The sequence below is a fragment of the Scyliorhinus torazame genome, chromosome 8 (genome assembly GCF_047496885.1).
Source record: "Scyliorhinus torazame isolate Kashiwa2021f chromosome 8, sScyTor2.1, whole genome shotgun sequence".
NCBI lineage: Eukaryota > Metazoa > Chordata > Chondrichthyes > Carcharhiniformes > Scyliorhinidae > Scyliorhinus > Scyliorhinus torazame.
In genome coordinates, this window is record NC_092714.1 from 233,518,563 (window position 1) to 233,532,611 (window position 14,049).

General features: G+C 47.3%; 1 protein-coding gene across 7 annotated transcripts in view; it reads right to left on the reverse strand.

Moving 5' to 3' along the window:
- Positions 1-260: 260 nt before the first annotated feature.
- Positions 261-14,049, reverse strand: part of myt1b (myelin transcription factor 1b) — a 97,130-nt gene continuing 83,341 nt past the window's right edge. For 6 of the 7 annotated variants that reach the window (XM_072514943.1, XM_072514945.1, XM_072514940.1 and 3 more), the window contains one exon: positions 261-1,762. In XM_072514943.1, coding sequence (XP_072371044.1) covers positions 1,619-1,762 — 144 coding nt within the window. In that variant the 3' untranslated portion in view covers positions 261-1,618. The remainder of the gene's footprint in view (positions 1,763-14,049) is intronic. The other variant, XM_072514939.1, reaches the window with a different exon arrangement.

Sequence of the window (14,049 nt, forward strand, 5' to 3'; positions counted from 1 at the left end):
TACCAGCTGCCATTGGCGTATGTTGGAAGGATTTACAGGTTGACATTCAGCCTGTTTAGCTACGCTGTGAACACACCTTCCTTGGCAATCAGGTCCTGAAGTGGGACTTGAACCCAGAGCTTTTGGCTCAGAGGCATGGACATTACCCAATGTGTCACAAGACCTCCTACCGATGGGAATTAAAAAAAAAAATCATAAAAAGATATTGTACTTGAAACTGCATTTGGAGCACAATTCTCAATTAGGCTCCACAAAATAACTCTTTTTATCAGCTTTGTTTTATTTCATTATGTAGGTGGAACAACAAGATGTACGTATTTAAACAAGTAAACAGTAATTTTGTCTTTTAACATAGATACATACATTTGGATGCACAATCACAACAAAAATTGCACTAAAACAGTGTCTGAACAGTGCTTATTTCCGTAAATAATTACAATACTCGGCACTGCAACAAAGTTCAGCTTTCTTTTCGGATTTACAAACATCACTTATAAATTACATATCTTTCAGTGAGGCAAAAGCGCCACTAATGCCCTGATCTCAAGTTTTAATGACCTGAGACTTCAACAAATTCAAACACAGTTTAGTACCTGGAATGTGTTAAACTATAGTTGGACTCCGGTACATTGTACAGAAGTCTGAAATTGCTCTTTCCTTTTGTACCTCTGCCTTATAAATGATGAGTGCTTTACTCCATTGACTATTATTAACTGTTTTATTTTGGCCAGTGGAGAATTAATGCAATAGAGCCCCAATATAACTGTATACCTGCCGCTGCTGCAAAAAAGACTGTAAACATCCCATATTAAAATTTCTGATCATTACATCCCTATTTGAAACTGTTCAAATTATTCAATGAGGAAGGATTCTAAATGCGTCACTCTACAATACATTTAAGTTCGCAGAATATGCTGATTCCAAACTCAATGTCACATAACAGACACATTGACTTACAAAATAAATATACATCAATCACAAAAAATGGCTCTTAAGTATTACAGTAAGGACTCTTTAAATTAATTTGCTTAAATATCAAATAAATAGTAGTAAATACATAATTTTGCTTTAGCAGTGGTAAATGTCTGAAAAATATTTTCATGAATAGGAAAAAATATTAACAAAATCAAAACATTTTCTGAAAAATTATCAAAACATGTCAGTTATAAAATATTCTCACTCCACATAAAAAGAGAATAAATCACATTAATAAAGCAATAAATAATACAATACAAAAATAACTTGACTTGTGTTAATTAAATTCATAAGAGCTTGTAGTGGAGCAGCATAAGGAATATTACTGCCTTCATGCACTCCAGAAGCTTGTTTTTTTTAAAAATTCAGTTTTATCTGGATTAAAAACAAAGCTAAATAAATAGACAAACATTAAATAAATAGGTAGAGTCAACATACAGAATTCAGAATAGTTTACATATTTGCTTTCCAGATTCATTTTAAACGTTATTTTAAAATTTACACAATAAGATTACTGACTACTTGTTCTAAACAAGTGTAATTTCTATATTCGTAATTGCTATAAATATTTCTAAATCAATATCAATCACAAATTTACTGTATTTACAGGATAGGTGAACAGTTCATATACAATGTGTTTTTTTTAGACCTGAATGCCCTTTACAGCTTGTTTAATGCTCTCCAGTAGTGCTTTGTTTTCTGGGTTCTGGTAGCATTCCATATTGGTATACATATCTGTGAGGGTATTAACATAGGCATCAAAATTCTGTTCGCTGATTGGTTCCTGCTGAACAATAAAGAAAAGAAAATGTCAAAACATGAATGACATTCTTACAGTTCTGACAGAAGCGACATGGATAGGGAGCAACCGTTTCCCCTTCGTTTAAGGGTCAGTCACAAGGGAACATAAGTTTGAGTGAGGGGCAGGAAGTTTAGGGTGGATGTGAGAAAAAACGTTTTTACTGAGAGGGCAGTGAAGGGCTGGAATACTCTGTCTGGGAGGGTGGTTGCAGCAGGTTGCCTCACATCCTTTAAAAAGTACCTGCATGAGCTCTTGGCACGTCATAACATTCAAGGCCAAGTGCTGGCAAATGGGATTAGATAGGTAGGCCAGGTATTTTTCATGCATCGGTGCAGGCTTGATGAGTCGAATGGCCTCTTCTGTACTGTATTTTTTTGTGAATTTGAATTTTATACAATTGGATGTTTTCAGGATGATCTTTACTAAGTGTGAAAATGTCTTATGGTTTTCCCACCACCCTGGATCCTCTTATCTACTCTTTTTACCACAATAGTTCAATACCCACTTTGCTAGGTTCCACCCTCTGTAAATTCAAACTCAAACCTTTGGTCATCTCTCTGAATTTGCATAGTAGCATGGTGATACCCTCTGTGAAGGGGAGGCGGTGGCTAGCGGTATTGCCACTGGACTGGTGACCCAGGGTTCGAGTCCTGCCACGGCAGATGGTGGAAATTGAATTCAATAAATATTTGGAATTAAAAGTCTAATGATGACCATGATACCATAGTCAATTGTCATTAAAATTCCAGCTGGTTCACTAATGCTCTTCAGGGAAGGAAACTTGCCATCATTACCTGGTCTGGCCTACATGTGACTCCAGATCCACAGCAAAGTGGTTAAAATGTGAAATGGTCAAGCAAGCCACCCAGTTGTGGGCAATTATGATGCCATTAGACGTGACTTGGGGGGGATAAGGTGGAGAAGTAGGCTGCAAGTGTTGGGCACACTGGATAAGTGGGGCTTGTTCAAGGATCAGCTACTGCGTGTTCTTGATAAGTATGTACCGGTCAGACAGGGAGGAAGGCGTCGAGCAAGGGAACCGTGGTTTACCAAGGAAGTGGAATCTCTTGTTAAGAGGAAGAAGGAGGCCTATGTGAAGATGAAGTGTGAAGTTTCGGTTGGGGCGATGGATAGTTACAAGGTAGCGAGGAAGGATCTAAAGAGAGAGCTAAGACGAGCAAGGAGGGGACATGAGAAGTATTTGGCAGGAAGGATCAAGGAAAACCCAAAAGCTTTCTATAGGTATGTCAGGAATAAGCGAATGACTAGGGAAAGAGTAGGACCAGTCAAGGACAGGGATGGGAAATTGTGTGTGGAGTCTGAAGAGATAGGCGAGATACTAAATGAATATTTTTCGTCAGTATTCACTCAGGAAAAAGATAATGTTGTGGAGGAGAATGCTGAGCCCCAGGCTAATAGAATAGATGGCATTGAGGTACGTAGGGAAGAGGTGTTGGCAATTCTGGACAGGCTGAAAATAGATAAGTCCCCGGGACCTGATGGGATTTATCCTAGGATTCTCTGGGAGGCCAGGGAAGAGATTGCTGGACCTTTGGCTTTGATTTTTATGTCATCATTGGCTACAGGAATAGTGCCAGAGGACTGGAGGACAGCAAATGTGGTCCCTTTGTTCAAAAAGGGGAGCAGAGACAACCCCGGCAACTATAGACCGGTGAGCCTCACGTCTGCAGTGGGTAAAGTCTTGGAGGGGATTATAAGAGACAAGATTTATAATCATCTAGATAGGAATAATATGATCAGGGATAGTCAGCATGGCTTTGTGAAGGGTAGGTCATGCCTCACAAACCTTATTGAGTTCTTTGAGAAGGTGACTGAACAGGTAGACGAGGGTAGAGCAGTTGATGTGGTGTATATGGATTTCAGCAAAGCGTTTGATAAGGTTCCCCACGGTAGGCTATTGCAAAAAATACGGAGGCTGGGGATTGAGGGTGATTTAGAGATGTGGATCAGAAATTGGCTAGCTGAAAGAAGACAGAGGGTGGTGGTTGATGGTTAATGTTCAGAATGGAGTACAGTCACAAGTGGAGTACCACAAGGATCTGTTCTGGGGCCGTTGCTGTTTATCATTTTTATCAATGACCTAGATGAAGGCGCAGAAGGGTGGGTGAGTAAATTTGCAGATGATACTAAAGCCGGTGGTGTTGTCGATAGTGTGGAAGGATGTAGCAGGTTACAGAGGGATATAGATAAGCTGCAGAGCTGGGCTGAGAGGTGACAAATGGAGTTTAATGTAGAGAAGTGTGAGGTGATTCACTTTGGAAGGAATAACAGGAATGCGGAATATTTGGCTAATGGTAAAGTTCTTGAAAGTGTGGATGAGCAGAGGGATCTAGGTGTCCATGTACATAGATCCCTGAAAGTTGCCACCCAGGTTGATAGGGTTGTGAAGAAGGCCTATGGAGTGTTGGCCTTTATTGGTAGAGGGATTGAGTTCCGGAGTCGGGAGGTCATGTTGCAGCTGTACAGAACTCTGGTACGGCCGCATTTGGAGTATTGCGTACAGTTCTGGTCACCGCATTATAGGAAGGACGTGGAGGCTTTGGAGCGGGTGCAGAGGAGATTTACCAGGATGTTGCCTGGTATGGAGGGAAAATCTTATGAGGAAAGGCTGATGGACTTGAGGTTGTTTTCGTTGGAGAGAAGAAGGTTAAGAGGAGACTTAATAGAGGCATACAAAATGATCAGGGGGTTGGATAGGGTGGACAGTGAGAGCCTTCTCCCACGGATGGATATGGCTGGCACGAGAGGACATAACTTTAAACTGAGGGGTAATAGATATAGGACAGAGGTCAGAGGTAGGTTCTTTACGCAAAGAGTAGTGAGGCCGAGGAATGCCCTACCTGCTACAGTAGTGAACTCGCCAACATTGAGGGCATTTAAAAGTTTATTGGATAAACATATGGATGATAATGGCATAGTGTAGGTTAGATGGCTTTTGTTTCGGTGCAACATCGTGGGCCGAAGGGCCTATACTGCGCTGTATTGTTCTATGTTCTATGTTCTATGTATGTTGTATCAAACTACCACAAAGTCAATAAAAAGGAAAGAAAATGGATGGACCACCCAATATTGATCTAGGCACTGGAAACGACAATGGAAAACTCAGTCCTGTTGACCTTGCAAAGGCCTCCTGACTAACGTCTGGGGGATTGTGCCAAAATTGGGAGAGTTGTCTCACAGAGCTGTCTCACAGCCTGACACAGTCATACTCACGGAATCATACCTTAAAGATAACGTCCTAGACACCTAATTTCTCTAAGTGGCAAGGGCACAGAAAATACTCTGGGTGGGTATTGAAATACTTCAATGTCCATCACCAAGCTGGCTCAGTAGCACCACTATTGTCTCGGCTAGCCAAGTCTGAAAGGACATAGCTGCTAAATGCATCTGTCCTTGACAGAGTGACCACCACACAGTCCATGTGGATCAGAGTCCCATCTTCACAGTGAGGATATCCTCCATCGTGTTTTGTGGCACTACCATTGTGCTAAATGGAATAAACTCAGAACAGGTCTAGCAGCTCAAGACTGGGCATTCTGAGATGCTATGGGCCACCACCAGTAGCAGAACTGTATTCAGCCACAATCTGCAACCTCGTGACCCGGCATATCCCCCACTCTACCATTACCTCAAAGCCAGGGGATCAACCCTGGTTCAATGAAGAATGCAGGAGGGCATGGCAGGAGCAACACCAGACATACATAAAAATGAGGTGTCAACTCTGGTGAAGCTACATTACAGGACTACTTGCATGTCAAACAATATATGCAGCAAGTGATAGACAGAGCTAAGCGATCCCACATTCAATGGATCAATCTAAGCTCTGCAGGCCTGCCAAATCCAGTTGTGAATGGTGGTAGACAATTAAATAACTCACTGGAGGAGGAGGCTCCACAAATATCCCTACAATCAATGATGGAGGAGCCCAAGGGCGGCATGGTGGCCCAGTGGTTAGCACTGCTATCTACAGTGCGGAGAACCCGGGTTCGATCCCAGCCCTGGGTCACTTTCTGTGTGGAGTTTGCACATTCTCCCCGTGTCTGCATTGGTTTCATCCCCACAATCTAAAGATGTGCAGAATAGGTGGATTGGCCACATTAAATTGCCCCTTAATTGGAAAAAAAAAATTGGGTATTCTAAATTTAAATAAAAATGATGGAGGAGCCCAGCACATTAGTAAAAAGACAAGGCTGAGGCATTCACATTAGTAAAAAGACAAGGCTGAGGCATTCGCAATAATCTTCAGCCAGAAGTGTCGAGTGGATGATCCATTTCAATCTCCTCCAGAGATCTCCAGCATTACAGATGCCATTCTTCAGCCAATTCGATTCACTCCATGTGATATCAAAAAGTGAAGGCACTGGATACTGCTGTGGGCCTTGACAATATTCCAGCAATAGTACTGGAGACTTGTACTCTAGAACTTGCCGCACACCTTGCCAAGCTGCTTCAGAACAGCTAAAACAGTGGCATCGACCCAGCAATGTGGAAAATTGCCCAGGTATGTGCTGTACACAAGTATGAGGACAAATCCAACCCAGCCAATTACCGCCCTATCAGTCTACTCTCAATCATTAGTAAAGTAATGGAAGGAGTCATCAACAACGCTATCACGTACTTAGCAATAACATGCTCACTGATGCTCAATTTCGGTTCCACCAGGATCACTCAACTCGTGATCTCATTACAGCCTTGGCTCAAATAGGGACAAAACAGCTGAACTCCAGAGGTGAGGTGAGTGTGACAACCCTTGATATTAATCATAGAATTTACAGTGCAGAAGGAGGCCATTCAGCCCATCGAGTCTGCACCGGCTCTTGGAAAGAGCACCCTACCCAAGGTTAACACCTCCACCCTATCCCCATAACCCAGTAACCCCACCCAACACTAAGGGCAATTTCGGACACTAAGGGCAATTTGTCATGGCCAATCCACCTAACCTGCACATCTTTGGACTGTGGGAGGAAACCGGAGCACCCGGAGGAAACCCACGCACACACGGGGAGAACGTGCTGACTCCGCACAGACAGTGAGCCAAGCCGGGAATCGAACCTGGGACCCTGGAGCTGTGAAGCAATTGTGCTATCCACAATGCTACCGTGCTGCCCGTTTGGCAGCATTTGACCGAGTATGGCATCAAGGAGTCCTAGCTAAACTGGAGTCAATGGGGAAAATCTCCACTCGTTGGAGTCATACCTAGCACAAAGGAAGATGGTTGTATTTGTTGGATGCCAGTCATTTCAGTCCGGGACATCACTCAGGGTAGTGTCCGAGGCCCAACCATTTTCAGCGGCTTCATCAATGATTTTCCTTCCAACATGAGGTCAGGTGTGGGGATGTTCGCTGATGATTGCACAATGTTCAGCACCATTCGTGACTCCTCACACACTGAAGCAGTCCACGTGAAAATGCAGCAAGACTTGGACAATATCCTGGCTTGGGCTGACAAATGGCAAATAACAGTCGCGCCACATAAGTGCGAAGTAATGACCATCTCCATTAAGCGAGAATCAAACCATCGCCCCTTGACATTCAATGGCATTACCATCACTGAATCCCCCACTACCAGCATTATGGGGTTACCATTGACCAGAAACTGAACTGGAATAGCCATATACATGGCTACAAGAACAGGACAGAGGCTCGGAATCCTGTGACACGTAACTCATTTTCTAGCTCCCCAAGGCCTGCCCACCACCTACAAGGCACAAATCAGGAGTGCGATGAAATACTCCCCACGTGCCTGGGTGAATTCAGCTCCAACAACACTCAGGAAGCTCAACACCATCCAAGACAAAGCAGCCCGCTTGATTGGCACCCCTTCCACAAACGTTCACTCCCTCCGCCATCGACGGACAGTGACCGCAGTGCACCATCAACAAGATGCACTGCAGGAACTCACAAAGGCTCCTTATGCAATACCTTTCAAACCCACAACCACTACCATCTAGAAGGACAAGGACAGCATATACCTGGGAACACCATCACCTGGAAGTTCCCTCCCCAAGTCACTCACCATCCTGACTTGGAAAAGTATCCTTGTTCCTTCACTGTCGCTGGGTCAAATTCCTGAAACTCCCTCCCCAAAAGCACTGTGGGTCTACCTTCACCAGATGGACTGCAGTGGTTCAAGAAGGCAGCTCACCACCACCTTCTCAAAGGAAATTAATGATGGGCAACAAATGCTGGCCTAGCCAGCTGAGCCCATATCTCGCAAAAATGAATTTAAAAAAGGAACCATCTTGGAATCCTTCCACATTTTAAGAACACTATGAATGCAAGTGCTGGGATTTTCTAAACAGGTGAATGGTGTAACAAAATTTAGGTGTGTAGTAACACTTGAAAAATAAATGTTAAATAACAAAGTGCTCTTATATTGTGCCTATAATGCAGTGAAACAATCCAATGTTGTGAATAGGGAACAGGAACTGGGGAGAACTGACCGATCACACAGGTGAAGAGGTGAGCTGATCCCACAATATCCATTTCTAAAGTACTAATAGTATCGTGGCTGACTGAACACTTGTTAAATGTGACTAAAAATGACACATTCTTAAACACAATATATAATTCAGATTCCTATGCAATAAGTATCAACAATATGATAAGATAAAGTTATCTACTTTAAATATAGGTTCAAGCAAAACTGATATTGTTATTTAAAATGTTTAGTTAGGACTATTTCCCCTGTATTTGCAGAATTTTAAAGGATATACCGTTGAAAATTAATCCTGTATTGCATCAATTGTAACATGAAAATATTTAATAACATCGCTGCAATTCCAAGCAACCTTACACAACGTATCTACTGCAGACTCTCACTGGTACAGTACACACCAACTCCAACAAACTACCTGTTTCACAAATACAGTCTACAGTAAAAGGTTGGCGATGTCTTGATTGCTAAACACTGGCTATTGATCCAGAGTGGAGTAATCTTCACTCTGGAAATTAAAGTCCGCTCCCTATAAATTGCGGTTAACCCAAGCCAATACTCCAAATGGCAGGCTTAGTAGTTGGCAATAATTTCTGCTGGGAGAGCTGCAAGCTCATTCTTGTAATGTTAAAAATGATTGACTTCCATGACCCACTTATTGCCATATTTACTCTGCTAGTTTCAATAGGGCCTACATAATCGAGCTTTATTATCTGAACTTTCACATGAAAAACTACAAAGAATGCTTCATTAAAAATTCAATCATAACTACATTAATTAGCTTACATCATTGTCCTACCATTATAAACATAACTAATTTATTTTTCTAGCAAGTGGCTAATTACTCTCTTCTAAAAGCAGTTCACGTCATTATTTTAATAAAGACACGCCTCACATCCCATCTGAGGTCGCAAGGCCACTACTGCACACAGGTTAGTCTGAATGTAACATCTTGAAGAAATGCTTCAGTCAGAACCTACATTACCTTCCAGAGCTCCACCATAATGAATGAAATGAAATGAAATGAAAATCGCTTATTGTCACGAGTAGGCTTCAATGAAGTTACTGGGAAAAGCCGCAAGTCGCCACAATCCGGCGCCTGTTCGGGGAGGCTGGTACAGGAATTGAACCGTGCTGCTGGCCTGCCTTGGTCTGCTTTAAAAGCCAGCGATTTAGCCCAGTGAGCTAAACCAGCCCCTAATTCCCCCCTTTAGGCATCATCTTTAATTCTTTCAAACAATATTAACTAACACATGAGGTGGATTGGTTCTGGTCCACTCACAGGTCCATAACCAGCAGGGCACGGTGAGCCATACCCCAACCGGGAGGAGGCCACTTTGGATTATTAGTTGTCAGGCCTCATTAGTTCAATTTTGGACAAGCTGCTGGTGCTTAGGATAAGGGTGATGGGGGACGCAGCCGACCTCCAAGACGTGGCCGATGCTGAAAAGACAGATGGTGGAATTCTCCCCCCCCAACGCCGGGTGGGAGAATCACTGGGGCGCCGCGCGAGTCCCACCACGCCACCCCGACACCCGCACGCGATTCTCCCACCCCTCCCAAACCAGCGCCGCGGTAATCACGCTTGGCCGCTCGGAGAATCGCCACTCGCCGTTTGCAAAAGGCGAGCGGCGATTCTCCGGCCCGGATGGGCCGAGTGGCCGCCCCAACATGACAGGTTCCTGCCGGCACCGTCCACACCTGGTCGCTGCCGGCGGGAACTGCGCGGGAACGCTGGGGGGGGGGGGGGGGTGCTGTGGGGGTGGAGGGGTGCTCCTGCACCGGGGGGGGGGGGGCCTCCGATGGGGTCTGGCCCGCGATCGTGCCCACCAATCGGCAGGCCGGCCTCTATTTAGGAGGCCCTCCTTTCCTCCGCCGCCCCGCAAGATCCATCCACCACCTTCTTGCGGGGCGGATGGGCAGGTGACGTCATTTACACGACGCCGGCCGCGTCATTGACGCGGCGCCGCTTTTTACGTGGCAACAAGGCCCAGCGCCCATAAGATACGCGATGCCGCTCCTAGCGGGGGCGGGAGAATAGGGGGCTGGGAGCGAGCTCCGATGCCGGAGTGAAACACTCCGGTTTTCACTCCGGCGTCGGGACTTTGTCTCCATTTCAGAGAATCGCTTCCAGAGCTTCTGCTCACAATTGCGGGTGCAAGTGCAGAACAAATCATCAAAACCTTCAAGTACTCCAGAGGGCAAGAAAAGAAAGACATCCAGACAGTCCTGGACAAGTTCCAACAATACTACGAGGAAAACACAAAAAAAACCAGAGAACGGTAAAAGAGGCGCTAATACTAACCACGAGGCCTGAGGTAGGCGAGCAACGAACGACAATTTTGATCGGTGGCCATCTTGGAAAAGGTGCCGCACATGCGCAGTTGAGAGAAGGGCGCAAAGTAAAGGAACAGCGATCTGCGCACGCGCAATCGCTTCCTACACTCTGTGTCACAAGCTTCGTTAGATCAGAGGCCCCGGAACACGCCAACATAAAGGGGAAATGTCCCAAAACAAGAAAAAAAAAATGTAAAGCCTCAAAACAAGATTCTTTCACCTGGAATGACAGCACAATGCCTGAACTTCAACCAGTAGCTGAAAGTAACCTCCGCAGAACCCTGCAACAAGCAGTTAGCACCGCCCAAAGAGATGATACAGTCATTGAAGACTACGACTCAGACCTTGATTTCTTCTTTGGACATCACGAGCCCAATGCCAGCTCCGACACAGAAAATTATGATATGGTCCTAGAAGACTACGACACAGATGAAGATTTCATCATTGGACGTGGCTACCCCAGTACCAAATCCGAACCGCAAGTAGAGGTGTGAAGACCCCGACGATGAGTTCTTCGGATTGGGGAATCTACAGCCCAGCATATATGACATCCCGACTCGTGAGTGCCGGACTAAACTGCGGCCTGATGCCAACAAACAGAGAGTGGTCCACGCACCATGAAGGGTCCCAGCCTCCACACAAGAAAATGATTTGTTCATTGAACATAAAGAGAAGCCGACTTCCGGTTGCCGCGATGCGGAGCTAAGCCGCAAGATTCGGCAGCTCCCGCGATCACGGACTTTCGGGCTCTCTAGATGAGCCCCAACAAAACTTTTTTGAAGACGTTCCGTGTGGGAAGGGGAGAGTGAGGTCCCCTTCACCGTTTATGGATCGGACAAGAAGCGAAACGGCCAAAAACGCGGCATTGGAGCAGCGGGAGAAGCGAGGGAAGAAAAACAAAATGGCGGCGGCCGGAGATAAAGTGGAATGTGGGCCGGTGCTGCAAGAGTTCATTCAGCGCTGTTTTGAGGAGCTGCGGAAAGAGATGCTGGCGCCTATTCTGTCGGCGATTGAAGGATTAGGGATGACCCAGAAGGCCCACGAGGTAAAGATCCAGGAGGTGCAGAAAAAAGTTAATGAGAACGAGGATGAGATTTTGGGCCTGGCGGTGAGGGTGGAGGAGCACAAGGCGCTGCACAAGAGGTGGGCGGGAAGATTCGAAGACCTGGAGAACAGGTCGAGGAGAAAGACTCTTCGGATCCTGGGTCTCCCTGAAGGAGTGGAGGGGGCCGATGCCGGGGCATATGCGAGCACGATGCTCGAGTCGATGATGGGCGTGGAGGCCCCTTCGAGGCCTTTGGAGCTGGATGGGGCACACCGGGTGCTGGCGAGGAGGCCCAAGGCTAATGAGCCGCCAAGGGCGATTGTGGTGAGGTTTCACCGTTTCACGGACAGAGAGAGGGTCTTGAAATGGGCCAAGAAAGAGTGGAGCAGCAACTGGGAGAATGCGGAGATCTGAATATACCCGGACTGGAGCACGGAGGTAGCAAAGAGGAGAGCGGGTTTCAACCGGGCCAAGGCGATGCTGCACCGGAAAGGAGTGAGATTCGGAATGTTGCAGCCAACGCGATTGTGGATCACATTCAAGGATCAACATCACTATTTTGAAACGCCTGAGGAGGCTTGGACCTTTATTCAAACTGAAAGGTTGGACTCAAACTGAGGGTTTGTGAGGGTGGGGGGGATGTTTGATGTTTGTTGTACATAGGGTGTTAATCACATGCAGGTAATGTTCCACGGGCTAGGGGATGGATGGGGATGGGGAAAGGGACCGGGTGAGAAGACCGTACGAGAAGGTGGGCGCTGGTGCTGGAGGGAGAGGAGGCTCGGGGATGGGGGAAATGAGACAAGGCCACGACAGGAGCTGCGCCAGAGGGGGCGGGGCAGGCTCAGGAAAGCACGGGCTTTTTCCTGCGCAAGGGAAGAAGGGAGGGGGGGGAATGGAGGAGCGCACACTAATTGGGAGATTCCCACATGGGGGGGGGGGTCAATGGGACGGCGGGGGAAGCCGGGGTCAGCAGGAGTCAGCTGACTTACGGGAGTGCTATGGGGGGAGCAAAAGAGCTAGACATGGGTCTAGCGAGGTGTGGGGGGGAAGGGGGGGTGGAAATAGGGTTGCTGCTGCACTGGCCGAAGGGGAATGGGACACAGAAGAGGTGGTTGGGGCGGGGGTCTCCCGTCTGGGGGACTGGAGGGTGAGGGCGGCGCGGGCACGGGACTGGCCTAGAAAAGGAGATGGCTAGTCGGCAGAGGGGGGGGGGGGGGGGGGGGGGCGGTGAGGGTGGGTGGGAGGTCCCCCAATTCGGCTGAGTGGGAGGCCCCCCAATCCGGCTGATAACGTGGTGGGAGGCCCCCCAATCCGGCTGATAACGTGCAAAGCGAGGGGCCTGAATGGGCCGGTAAAGAGGGCCCGAGTGTTCGCGCACTTAAAGGGACTGAAGGCAGACGTGGTCATGCTCCAGGAGACACATTTGAAGGTGGCGGATCAGGTCAGGTTAAGAAAGGGATGGGTAGGCCAGGTATTCCATTCGGGGCTGGGTGCGAAGATCAGAGGGGTGGCAATATTGGTGGGAAAGCGGGTGTCGTTTGAGGCCAAGAATATCATAGTGGACAATGGAGGCCGATAACTGATGGGAGCGGTAAGTTGCAGGGGACGTGGGTGGTATTGGTAAATGTATACACCCCGAACTGGGATGATGCCGGATGCATGAAGCACATGCTGGGGCGCATTCCGGACCTGGAGGTAGGAAGCTTGATAATGGGTGGGGATTTTAATACGGTTGTTGGACCCAGCACTGGATCGCTCCAGATCTAGGACCGGAAAGAGGCCGGCGGCGGCCAAGGTGCTTAGGAGGTTTATGGATCAGATGGGGAGAGTGGACCCGTGGAGGTTTGCCAGGCCGCAGGCCAGGGAATTTTCTTTTTTCTCCCACGTGCACAAAGCCTACTCCCGGATAGATTTTTTTGTTCTGGGCTGGGCACTGATCCCGAAAGTGGAGGGAACGGAGTATTCGGCCATAGCCATTTCAGATCACGCCCTGCACTGGGTGGAATTGGAGTTTGGAGAGGAGAGGGACCAACGCCCGTTGTGGCGGTTGGATGTGGGACTGCTGGCAGATGAGGCGGTGTGTGGGAGGGTGAGGGGGTGTATCGAAAGGTTACTTGGAGGCCAACGACAACGGGGAGGTGCAGGTGGGGGTGGTATGGGAGGCGCTGAAGGCGGTGATCAGGGGAGAGCTAATCTCCATCAGGGCTCATAGGGAGATGATAGAGGGCATGGAAAGGGAGAGGTTGTGGGGGAGATTTTAAGAGTGGACAGGAGATACGCAGAGGCCCCTGAAGAGGGATTACTTGGCGAAAGGCGACGTCTCCAGACGGAGTTTGACCTGTTGACCACAGGGAAGGCAGAGGCACAATGGAGGAAAGCGCAGGGGGCGAGGTATGAGTATGGGGAGAAGGCTAGTCGGATGCTGGCACA